The sequence below is a fragment of the Suricata suricatta genome, chromosome 8 (assembly GCF_006229205.1).
Source record: "Suricata suricatta isolate VVHF042 chromosome 8, meerkat_22Aug2017_6uvM2_HiC, whole genome shotgun sequence".
NCBI lineage: Eukaryota > Metazoa > Chordata > Mammalia > Carnivora > Herpestidae > Suricata > Suricata suricatta.
In genome coordinates, this window is record NC_043707.1 from 94,503,568 (window position 1) to 94,514,794 (window position 11,227).

The following is an 11,227-nucleotide window of genomic DNA, read 5'->3' on the forward strand; positions in this document are numbered from 1 at the left end:
ATCCATTCGAAGGCAGGTTTTTTTTTTTCTCTCCTGGACCCAGAGCAGTTTGAGCACATGAGAGATGGGATGTTAGGATACAGTTTTTCAAACTATGGGTAACAGTTTGTTAACAGGATATAAAATCAATTAATTTAGTGGATCAAGACCAACATTTTTTCCTAAAATAAGAATAGAATAGAAAAGATCAGAGTACTTCCCACATGTGAAGGGAAAGATTGTTCATGAAATTTTATTTCTTTCCAAATATTTACATAAAAGTATGTTTTATGAGTCACGATGTAAAATACATTTGAACTACAAATTACATTTTCTAAAAAGTTGAAAAGCTACCTCATTAGGATATAGATTTGACTTCTGTAATAGGGTCTCCAAAATAGCAACAGCTTAAAATGATAGAAATTTATAGCCAGCTTCATAGCACCATTATTCACAATAGCCAAAAGGTAGAAACAATCCAGTGTCTATCAATGGAAGAAGGGATGAAAAAAATATGGAATACCATGCAATATTATTCATCCTTAACAGGAAGGAATTTCTGAGACATGTTATAACACTGATTAACCTTGAGGACATGATGCCAAATTAAATAATACAGTCACAGAAAGAGGTATACTGTGTAATTCCATTTCTATGAGGTTTCCAGAGTAGGCAAATTCATAGAAACAGAAATTAGAATGGGCGTTTCTAGGGGTTAGGGTAAGAGAAAATGAGAAGTTACTGTGTAGCAGATGCACAGTTTCAGTTTCTCAGGGTAAAAAGTTATGGAGATTGGCTGCACAGTGTGAATATGCATAACATTATTAAGTTATGCACTTAAGTATGGTTAACATGGTAAAGTTTAGTCACCTATATTTTACTATAATTTTAAAATTCATTAAATGGCTTTAATGGTTTTATTTTTAATCACATATATTTTACCATAATTTTTAAAACTCATTAAATTCTAGGGGTGCCTGGGTGGCTCAGTCAGTTGAGCATCTGACTCTTGATTTCAGCTCAGGTCATGATCCCAGGGTCAAGGGATCAAGCCCCCTGTGGGGCTCCACACTTAGCAGAGAGCCTGGTTAAGGTTCTCTCTCTCTCCCCTCTGCACTCTTTCTAAAATAAAAATAAAATATATTAAAAAATTCTTTCTCTCAAAAGTAAAAAAAATCTGAGCTTGACTCATCAGAGCCCTTTGGGTTCTAAGCTCCTGCCAACATGTTGCTCTGTGGTACCTAGAATGATGGCCTTGTTTGTACTCTCAGAGATGGCTCCCCAAGGGCTTCCTGTCCACACGTGGGAAGAGGAAACACATACCCTTTCTTTAAGAACGTGTTTCAAGTATTAAACAATCCTTCTACATATACTCCACTGACCAGAACTTTGTCACGTGGTCACACCTCCAAAGGAATCTGGGAAATGTAGTATGTAGCTGGTAACCAGGTGTCCAGCTAAAAATCTCTATTATTGTAGGGAAAAAAGGAACACAAAAAGAGGGGCACAATTAGAAGTGTCTTTGATTTGCTGGGTGCTCACCTAAACCCATTCATGTAAACCTCAAGACATCCTTAAGAGGAAGGTAGATGTATCCTTACTAATAAGAAGAACAAACTGAGGCTCACAGAGTTTAAGTAACCGGCCGTAGTCATGTTGTAGAGCAAGAGTTTGCAGCCAGATTTCTAAAACCCAGGTCCACGTTCCACTCCAGTATACTTCCTGAGAACTCAGAGTCTACAGAGCCTGCTCTAGTTTTGATCCTGGTTATGCCATTCTGTAGTTTAATCAGGCTTAAGGAAAGTGATGGACTAGTCGAATAACAGAACCATCTCTTCCAGAAAAGGTCCAAGCCGAGATCGACAGGGTGATTGGCCAGTCGCAGATGCCAAGTACAGCTGATCGAGAGTCCATGCCCTACACCAATGCCTTCATCCACGAGGTGCAAAGAATGGGAAATATCATCCCCCTCAACGCGCCCAGGGAAGTGACAGGTGACACCACTCTTGCTGGATACTACCTGCCCAAGGTAATTAGGGACTTCTGGCCTCAGGTCTTCAAGCCCATCTTTTAGAACTCTGAACCGGAAATTGCCACGTACTCTTGTCCTAGGGAATCACTTAAATGGGAAGAGAGAGATATTATACCTGAGATAACACTAGCTTTTTTCTCCATGTGTGGTCTTTGGAACATTAATTCAGTTGGACCTTTATGGAGGGGAATGTGGATTCCTAGGTCAAATATGTTTAGGCAGGGCCCAACTCTTTGCTGGGGGATCTCATGGGTCTGTTTGTTTGTTTTTACTATGCAACATGCGTCATGGGTCTTTGCGGGGATACAACAGGCAGCAGCTCTCGGACTCTGCTGTGGAGCCGTTTCTTTGCCTTTGTGGAGCCTCTCACGGCACGAGGAACCTGCCAGACTTGCGACATTCTGCTTCACAACCCTGGGGCTCTAGAGTATTAAAATAGGAAGGGACAATTGAGACCACCTGGGCCAATCTCACATTAATGCTGGTGTCTCTAGCATGATGTCTCCAGGAGTATTTTTCCAGCTTCTACTCATAGCCCTGTGGTGGGACTGTCCCACGAAGGAAACCAGTCCAGTTGTATACTAATGAATTATTAGAAAAGGGAGAAAGGGACCAATGCTTATTAAGCAATGAGTATATGACATGGGCTATATAGATTCTTTCAAAATGTATTCATCAGTCCTCTGAATACCTGTTATTCCCATTTTATAAATTTGGAAGTCGAGGCTCATAAAGCTTGCATAAGATCTCTCAACTACACAGTGGTAAGAGGTGCGTCCCAGAACCAGACCTGGTTTGTTTCCCAGGCTCATCTTTTTTGTACTACACCATGTCCTCTCCACAGGAGATGCCTTACTTGGACTTTTAAAAGAGTCTCCCTGCAATTATTCTTGGTCCCTGTTAAATTCCTGTCCTCACCAGGGAGTCTTAAGACCTAGGCAGACAGCTCTCCTCTGCCCTCTAGTGTCCTCTCTGGACACTGCACATTTACAGTTCCTTTGCTTTCTCGAGGCCTTGGTTGGCCTCTGTGTATCCATTCCAGTTTGTCTCAGGTTCCTCTGTGTGTGTCTTACTGGGGATTTCCCTCAACAGGCAGAACCAGAGGAGCTTACCTATTCCTATACCTATTCCAGGGCTGTTTCCCTTCACTGTTTCTTACTGACTGATGTCTTGTGGGTGAAGGCTGAGGTCTAAATGATTTCTCAGGTGCTGTTTGCATTTTTCTAGCAATTCATTTAGTTCAACAGACTCATTCTATCACTTATTTTTAATATCAGCTTTAATAAAGATCCCTGGGACTGAGAGATCTTACTGACTGTATCTCGTAGAGTCCAGGAGCCATGGCTTTGACATGAACTAGACCTTGTACAAATCATGGCTCTACCTCTGCGACTGCATGATTCAGGGCACATCACTTAACCTCTCAGAACTAAGATTTATCTATCTGTAAAATGTCATTTAAAACAACTTGACGGGTGGAGAGAAAATGAGGTCATGCACATAGTGTTTAGTGTAGAAAGTGCTCAAACTGCAAGTTATTTATTAATTTAACAACTATCCATTAAGCATGGAAAAGGCTGCCACCTGGGAAAACTCTAAACAAAAGAACCACGCAAGTATTTCCTTACAAACCATGGTAACTGTCCAAGGGGAGAGCTCACTGGCTTCCATAAAGACGCAGGCCAGGCGAGCTGGAATGGGGAAGAGGAGCACGAGTGGTCTGAGAGGCCTTCCAAAGGGAAGTGGTGTGTGAGCTGAGGATCAGAGAGTGACCGGGGGAGCGCAGTGAGAGTAGGGAGGAAGGGCATCCAGGCAAGGCGAACAGCTGGTCAAAAGGCCTGGAAACGAGTGGGAACGTAGCATGTTTGAGAAGCTGAAGAAGGCGTCTGTAGTAGCAGTGCAGGAAGGAGAGTGGTTCAGACATGGGGCAGGAGATGGGTCTCTCCCCTAAGGGCGATGGGAAGCCACTGACGGCTGTTCAAGATGTGGGTGGGTGGCTGGGGTGGCATCATCCATTATGTTCCAAGTTCACTCTGCTTTTAGAAAGGGAGCAGACTGAAAGAGGAGAGAGGCCGAGGGCATGGTGGGCAGCTCTTACAAGAGCGTAGGCAAGGCACCTGGGAGCCTGGGTCGGAGGCAGGGGTGGACACAGGACCAAGAGACATTTAAAGTAAAATTGAGGGGCGCCTGGGTGGCTCGGTCAGTTGAGCGTGCAACTTCAGGTCAGGTTGTGATCCCATGGTTCATGGGTTCAAGCCCCATGTCAGGCTCTGTGCTGACAGCTCAGAACCTGGAGCCTGCTTCGGATTCTGTGTCTCCCTCTCTCTTTCTGCTCCTCCCCTGCTGATGCTTTGTCTCTCTCTCTCTCTCTCAAAAATAAACATTAAAAAAATAATGAATGAATGAATGAACAAATGAATATAAAGTAAAATTGAGCAGCCTCACTCAAGGACAGGATGAAGGCAGAATGAGGGAAAGGGAGACAATACAGAGGCCTTCTAGGTTTCTCGCTGTGTCCCTGGATGGACAGTGGCTCCTTTCAGTAGGGGACCTGATTCTATTATTCAACCTCCTGTGGAGTGTACCAGACACTGGAGGGAAGAGAATGGGAGAAAAAGAGATGAATGAGACATCTTCTACCTGGGTAGAGCTGCCACAGTTATCACTTCACTGAGCAGCTGGGTTGATTTGGGCATGGTCCTGGCTAGCTAGCTTTTGCATTATTCTCTCACTGGTGTAGACATGTCCCTGTAGAAAGACACATTCTGCAGTCAGTAGAAGCTACACTTCCCTGGTAAAATTCCCTGCAAGCTCATCATTTTAAGCTGTACCATTGCAAAGAGCAGGGTACTTGGGGGTGGTGGTAGGAGTTGGGCTCAGAAGACAGTGAGAGGGGAAGGTGAGGGAGTCTGTGGTGTAGTCAAGCCATGGCGTGTGAGTCAAGGGACTGTTACCCTTGTGAGTACACGTGTTGTACGGGTCAAGCCTTGCCTGAGTCTTTTCTGCTTCTCTAGGGAACTGTGATCATGACCAACCTGACTGCACTGCACACGGACCCAGCAGAATGGGCCACCCCTGACACATTCAATCCGGAGCACTTCCTCGAGAATGGACAGTTTAAGAAAAGGGAATCCTTTCTGCCTTTCTCAGTAGGTGAGTTGTGACAAAGAGGAGAGTCAGAATCCACAGTCCCTTTCTTGCCCTTTCCTACCCTTCTCCCCGCCATCGGTGGCTTTTTGAAGGTTTCCAGGTAGCCCTGCTCAGCGGGACTCCCCTCTTGCTCTTCTTCACACCGTGGATTCCTTACTTCCTCAGCCCTTGGTTGCATCTGTTGGAGGTTTTAGCTTTACTTTGTTCTGTTCCTCAGGACACTGGGGACAGAGACTCAGTCCTCAGCTCTTGCTCACAAAGAAGGTTGGACATTTGCCATCTTTATAAAGTTTTTAAATGTCTCAAGTTCTTTTTAAAAGCCGCCCACTCACACAGAGCTGGAGCCAAGGTTTAACAATAGGGTAGGGTGGGGCAAGGAAAGGGGCTACTTGTTTATCATTATGGCCATCAGGAGTGACTCTGGGTGCCACTGTCCTAACTAGATGGGATTCTACCCCAAGAGGCCCTTTTGATTTAAACATTTTTAATTACCCTTTAAAACTCTGATTAATACATTTATATGGCACAAAGCTTCTAAAGTACAAATGAGGATGTAGTGAAAACTCTCACATGTTTCCAAGCTAGCCAGTTTCAAAAGGATGTTTTAACTCTTAACACTGTAAAATGAATAACAAAAATTCTTAGTATATTCCAGATATTGAGTTAGGTATGTTGCTTAGAGTTTTCAAGGAATTCCCTGATTCTTGAATTTTATAAAGACTTCTTGGGCATCTATCACGTGTCAAGCATCATTGAGGATTTGACAACGAATGAAATAGAAAAGGAAACAAAACTGCTCTCATTAAGCATGTGCTCTCATGTAACATCACCGGGTTCACATGACTATAAACATTTCAAAGATAATGAGACAGAGGCTTAGGAAGGATAACTGTGGCAGCTAAAGTCATTAAATTCATGTGGCACAGCTGGAACTCAATGTTAACCAGATTTATCAAAAACTAAAGCTTGTGTTCTTCCTAGCACTGTCTCTGAAACATATACATATATGTATGTATGTGTGTGTGTATATATATGTATATATATAAAATTTAGTTATACAGTTATATTATTTAGTTATATATATAAGTACATGCTACATATATGTAACTAAATGCTACACAGAGCCCATACTGTGAAATGCATGATAGTCTGCTTATCATTAACTTAAAAAATAAACGCAGATTGGATTCTTGATCCAATATTTTTTTGCTGTTGATGACACTAAGGCTCAGAAGGGGAGGAACCGAATTGGAAGCCATGTGATATGACCTTAAGTCCAAGGTACACCACCACCCTGAGTGTTACCTGGGTTGATCCTGATTAGATCTTTGCTCACATTGGACACGTCCCTCCCTGATAGGAAAGCTGGTATGAGACACAGGAATACCTTTCAATCTTCTGTCTACAGTAGCTTCAAGTTTTGTATTTCAGTCCCAAGTCCCAGCCATCTATTTCAAGGTTTATAATTCTTGCCTCTCCAGTGCTTGCTATTGAGAATTTTGTCACACCCTCTTAATTATAGACTTCATTTGCAAGCACATTATCTCATTTAATCTTTGCAGCAACCCAGTTATTAATTAGGAAAGAGATCAGTATTTCCTTTCTTCATATAAGGAAACAGAATAAGAGAGAGAAGCTTCTTATCCAAGGAATGAGGCAGAACAGGGCCTGTGAGTTAAAGTTTTACACTTCTAGTCTACTGCTGTCTTTAGCACAGTGAGAAGGTAACTCATCTTCCCCCTTCAAGTCCCTTTCACTTCCATTCAGAGTTCATTTCACAGGTGCCAGTCAGCATATGTACGCATTACAAACAGGCCGGGAACTCCGTGGCTCAAAATGATGTTATTAAAACAATATTAGTGCTTACACATGTATAGGTAGGTAGTTCTGCTGGTCCTAGCTGGGTGTGTTTGTGTGTTTGGGAGGTCAGCTGGCTGAAAGGCTGATCTGGGACGACTCCAGCTGCAATCACTGGCCTTTCCATGTTATCTCTCATTCTCTGCAAAGCTTGCCAGAGTTTGTTTACATGTTATTGATAAGATCCCAAGCAGGAGAATGGGTGGAGCTAGAGAGTGTAATGCTAAGCAAAATAAGTCAGAGAAAGACAAATGCCGTATTTCACTCATATGTGGAATTTAAGAAACAAAGCAAATGAGTAAAGGGGAAAAAAAAAGAAAGACAAACCAAGAAACAGACTCTTAACTATAAAGAACAAACTGATGGTCTCCAGAGGGGAGGTGGGTGGGGGAGGGGAGAAATAGATGATGGGGATTAAGAGTGCACGTGTTGTGAGGGGCACTGAGGCATGACAAGAACTACTGGAGCACTATGTTGTCCACCTGAAACGAATGTAACACTGTATGTTAGCTATCCTGGAATTACAATAAAAAGCTTCATAACAAAAAAAAAAAAAAAAAACACTAGTCATGGACATGGAGGGATCACCTGCAGGTCAGCCAAATGCAATAGCTGACACTCGATCAGTCCTCTTACAACAAAGGGCACTAGTGGGACCACTGGCAAAACCTGACTGGGCATCTCAGGAGGAATGGTGGTGATGCATCAGTGTTTTCTTGAGTTGGTGGTTATATTGTAGTTATGTCGGAGCATGTCCCTGTTTGTAGAAAATACATATGAAAAAGTTCACAGGCACCGTAGATAGTGCACGCTCAGGTAACTTGGGAGAAACAAGCTCTTTATATTATTCTTGCAGATTTTCTGTACTTTGAAACTTTCAGAATAAGCTTAAGGCATGATATGGAAAGTATAACAGTAAATAACTGCAATATGCAGAAAGCTATCTTAGTAATGCTGCCACCCAAAATGCTTTATTTAAGAAGTGTTTTCAGGGGCTCCTGGGTGGCTCAGTCGGTTAACCGTCTGGCTTCAGCTCTCAGGTCATGGTCTCACAGTTCGTGGGTTTGAGCCCCATGATGGACTCTGTGCTGACAGCTCGCTCAGAGCCTGGAGCCTGCTTTGGACTCTGTATCTCCCTCTCTCTCTGACCCTCCACTGCTCGCACTGTCTCTGTCTCTCAAATATAAATAAAAAACATTAAAAAAAAGAACAAAAGTGTTTTCAATCATATTTTTCCATTTTTTGCAAATTAACCAGATGAAGTTAATGCTAAGCTATTTTATAGCTAGAATGTTTATTATTATAATACTTTGTTTTGCTCTGTAAGGTATTAAATTCATTGGTCTATTTGGCTTCAGTATGTAGCCCACACAATATATAAAATAAGGTTCCCGTCTCAAACACACACACACACACACACACACACACACACACACACACACGTTTTTCTTGATAAGTGGAGAGGTTACTTAGTCCCAAATCACAGGGCTACAACTGGAGGAGTTGAACAGGCTCTCCCTTCTGCTTCCAGGTCCTCCCTCACCAGTGAGGACTGGGATGTGGCTAGGTTTGGTGCCAAGTGTGAACCAAGGGATCCAGCAAAGGCCCCACATTAGAACCAAAAGCCCCACTGGGGGAGGGACCACTCTGTATAAGAAGGACTCTTCAAGGAGGGAGCCTGAGATAATTCCAATGTAAAGGACCATCCATGGTTGTGAGGTCCCCAGTCATTAAGAAGGAAAACAAGACACATGGGAAAGATGTCCTGCATTTTAGAAAACCTGCTTAGACATTTACTGGCTTCTACTTTTCAACTGTTTTCTTTTAAGGAATGAAAAAAAAAATGAACAGTTTCTTGTGTTGTTGTCTGATAGTAGTGTTGTTTGCTGGTTGATTTTGAAAAGCCCTTAGGCTACACGTCCACCTGGCCTCCCTCCTCTTCCATGCCTCACCCTGTACCCTTGCCCTGTGAGTCAGCTGTTTGACCCTTGACCCTCAAAAGCATTGGAGTCCAGACTTCTTCGCCTGGGTGGCTATCAGATTAAATGAGCCTCCCTACGTAAAGCTGTGGGGCCTACCAGCCCCTTCTACTCAGGTTTTGCAAGAAGTAGACGCAGCCCCTGCTAGGCACCCACACTAGATGGGAAGATGACCTGTCTCATGTTTTTGTCTTCCAGGAAAGCGGGTGTGCCTTGGAGAACAGTTGGCCAAGTCTGAGCTGTTTATTTTCTTCACTTGCCTTCTGCAAAATTTCACCTTCAGGGCCCCTGACAATGAGAAGTTGAGTCTGAAGTTCAGAGCAGGCATCACGGTCTCCCCAGTCAGCCACCGCCTCTGTGCAGTCCCTCGTTCCTGAAGTTGTCAGGGAGGGAGAGCAGAAGGCACTGGCGCCTGCTCAGAATGAAGGTGACAGAATGAAAAGTGACTCTGAGGGGCGATCACAGGAATTGGACCCAGGAAGCTCCGTGCAAATCCCAGCTTTGCCGTCTCCTCCAAGGGAGCCTTGAGCAGATCTTTTATGTTGTGAATGATTTACCTCTGTGACAGGAGATGAAAAGCAAATAATGATTCTAGCTCTAAAGGAAGAACTGTTGTAATAATCAGAGGGAGAATGGACTTTGAGTGATTTAGAAACCACGAAGCTTATCATAAAAGTTCTAGCTGAAATCTGCCTCTTTCCTGCTCGCTTCCTTAGACATGGATTTGCTTCTGGCCTGTGGAGGTGGCTCAGGTCAATGTGGTGCCAAATGGTTGGTAAGAGAATGTGGACCCTGGGGCACCAGACGCTGGCCACAGTGAGCTCACACACGGTAGCGCTGGGCAAGCATTATCTTGCTCAGCCCTGAGAATGGCCCTCTGGCCAGTTAGCAGGGCAGCTATCACCCCTATTTATAGGCAGGTTTTTAAGCAGCAGCAGTTTGTAAGGTTTAAGTAAAGAAACACTACCTTGGCCTTGAACTCAGGAGCAAGGAGGGCATGACCACTGTCAACTAAACCTGGGGAACAGGTTTGGGAAACAATGTGGAATTATCTTCTGTCTTTGAGGGCAACTCTTGGCCTTAATTCCTCTGTCAGGCATTTATTCTCAAGCTGTTCACCTTGGATTTAACTATGTGGTAGGTGTGAACTTTTCTTGCAAGTAGATGGGTCAGCTTTTGAAGGGTAAATATTACCAGCCTAAACTCAACTGAGCCCTGGTACAGTTTATAGTAGGGAACCAGAAATGCCACACTCCTGCTCAGTCCTTCTGAGGGGAGACAATGGCCTTACAGTGGGAAACCAGGTAACATGAATGGGCCATGGAGTTTTGATCCCAACCCCAATGCAAACAAACACAAACACCTGGCAAACTGGATTAAACCACATAGATCTTTTTTTCTCTAAGGTAGAGACACATGTATGCTTCTGCCTGCTCTTTTGGAACTCTGCTACCACCACTTAATCATGCTCCTGGTACCCTGATGATGAGAAACACGTGGCCCAGGCATCGCTGTGATGTCGCCCTGGCTGCCAGCTAGTCAACCACCAGAGCTATGCTAAGAGCCTCGGACATGAGCTGGATCTAAGCACATCCAGCAGCTGAATGCGCATGCATGAGGCATCCCAGCTCAGACAAGAATTGCCCAACTGAACTCAGCCTAAATTGCTCACCTTAGGTTTGTGAGTTAAATGGTTGTTGGAAGGAAGCTACTATGTTCTCAGGGGTATTGTGATACAACAAGAGTTAATACATTCCTTCAGGGCAGGAACAGTATCTGTCTTGTTTAAGAACAGTGTCTGGAATATAATAGGGCTCAATATAGTGAATTAGTGGATAAAATAAGGTAGAATAACCTTTCACTCCAAATCAGTTCTCCGCACTGCCTCTGTCCTTGTCACCTCATTCTAATGACCTATTTCTCAGTCCTCAGGCCAACCTCTGTTATAATCCTGTAGGAACACAGTAGAGAAGTACAGGCTTGTTCTTACCTCACTGTTTCCTTCCATTTCCTACATGGCTTTCTGGGATGGGACCACCTATTCCTCTTCCCCAGGCTTAATTCTCAAGAATGGACTGAGATCCATGGATGGGTATTTTGTACTGTCTGGTTCATGTTGTGTTTTTGTACATTCACCATGAACTACATGTTCTGCTCTGAAAAGCTAAGAACTTTGCCCTGTGTTTTTGAAGCGGATAAGAAATTAAACTAAGCAAGAATAAAGGGTCAA

At 43.6% G+C, this 11,227-nt stretch overlaps 1 protein-coding gene across 1 annotated transcript in view; it reads left to right on the plus strand.

Moving 5' to 3' along the window:
• The window catches only part of LOC115299891 (cytochrome P450 2J2), a 30,771-nt gene extending 19,544 nt beyond the window's left edge, over positions 1-11,227 (plus strand). The window contains exons 7-9 of the mRNA XM_029949427.1: positions 1,821-2,008; positions 5,026-5,164; positions 9,196-11,227. Coding sequence (XP_029805287.1) covers positions 1,821-2,008; positions 5,026-5,164; positions 9,196-9,374 — 506 coding nt within the window. The 3' untranslated portion in view covers positions 9,375-11,227. The remainder of the gene's footprint in view (positions 1-1,820; positions 2,009-5,025; positions 5,165-9,195) is intronic.